This window comes from Cyprinodon variegatus, unplaced genomic scaffold, assembly GCF_000732505.1.
Source record: "Cyprinodon variegatus isolate N-32 unplaced genomic scaffold, C_variegatus-1.0 Scaffold1076, whole genome shotgun sequence".
Taxonomy (NCBI): Eukaryota; Metazoa; Chordata; class Actinopteri; order Cyprinodontiformes; family Cyprinodontidae; genus Cyprinodon; species Cyprinodon variegatus.
This window is the reverse complement of record NW_015151529.1, coordinates 205,237-206,376: the sequence shown is the minus strand read 5'-3', so window position 1 is coordinate 206,376 and position 1,140 is coordinate 205,237. Positions and strand designations below refer to the sequence as shown.

At 41.5% G+C, this 1,140-nt stretch overlaps 1 protein-coding gene across 1 annotated transcript in view; it reads right to left on the bottom strand.

Moving 5' to 3' along the window:
* Nucleotides 1–1,140, bottom strand: part of slc26a3 (solute carrier family 26 (anion exchanger), member 3) — a 36,905-nt gene that overhangs the window by 10,401 nt on the left and 25,364 nt on the right. Inside the window, exons 16-17 of the mRNA XM_015400136.1 lie at nt 217–444; nt 82–136 (exon numbers count right to left, since the gene is read on the bottom strand). Of these exons, the coding sequence (XP_015255622.1) occupies nt 82–136; nt 217–444 (283 nt within the window). The remainder of the gene's footprint in view (nt 1–81; nt 137–216; nt 445–1,140) is intronic.

Genomic DNA, 1,140 nt, shown 5'->3' with positions numbered 1-1,140 from the left:
ACAAAAGGTGGGTTTTAAGAGGTTAAAATGACTAAAATCGAGCAGGAAAGTGAAGCAGAATTGCAATCTTTTTCTACTTACGATCACAGGCCACAATGTAGACCTCAACTTCCACACGGATCAGTTCTTTCAGCAGCTGCGGGGAAACAGGGAAGGTTAATATAAAAGGGCCGCAGTAGAAAAAGAGGCTTCATCGTTTGATGTAAATTTGCTCACAGTTTTGAGCCCCTTCAGAGCCGTTATATCCAGAAATGAGACGGCGGCAAAATCCAAAACCAGGCTGTGGACGTCCACAGGAGGAACAACGATGTTGGCAGGAAGCCTGGCGTTCCAGTCAATGCGGGCGGGGAGCTCCCTGTAGTCCACCGGCTGTTCCAGCTCCTCCGTGCCGCTGTCGTCTTCAGGTTCCTTTACGTATCCGTTGGTTGTGTTCAGGAAACCCGTCTGCGACGGCAACATTTTAGGACATTTTTAATCAGAGATACTCAAAATAGACATTTTGAAATATGAGAAAAAACTGTGGAATTTAGAAAACAAAGCTGCGGGTGTGCAACATATGATATGTTCGATATGGAGACGTGTGCGCTGTCCTGTGATCCTTGATAATAATGCTTTCATAACTCTTATCGATAATCCCTAAATGTTGTTTGGCCCTCTCTTTTTTATTATTATTATATTCAGCCTTAGAGATGTGATTAAGCTTAGAGATAGGATGAGTTTTGATGCGTCAATTGGCAAACAATCAACCTGCTATAGAGGTAAAGTATCTCCTGATCTAAGATAGATGAATGCTCATCATTTTAAAACTCTGCTGCTATGGGTTACAGGCATAGTTTTGGCATACAGTAGAGGAAGACGCAGCAACATTTGGCCCCTAATAAATCTTTATCAAAATGAAAAGCACACGTGTCAAGATTACAGTTTCCTCTCGTCCCATTCGTACCATCTCACCCAGATAGCAGGAGATAAATGATGGCACCTTTTACTGAAGCAAGAGTCTGCACCCAGTTTGTTTTTCTTGTAATGAAAATTGTTTTGTTTCATTTAATATAGCATAATTTTTTTGTTTTTAAATCTCCATTGAGTTGCATTGAAGAAGAGTTGCTCAACCTTTTATTGCCCAGTGCGTGACAGTCTGTT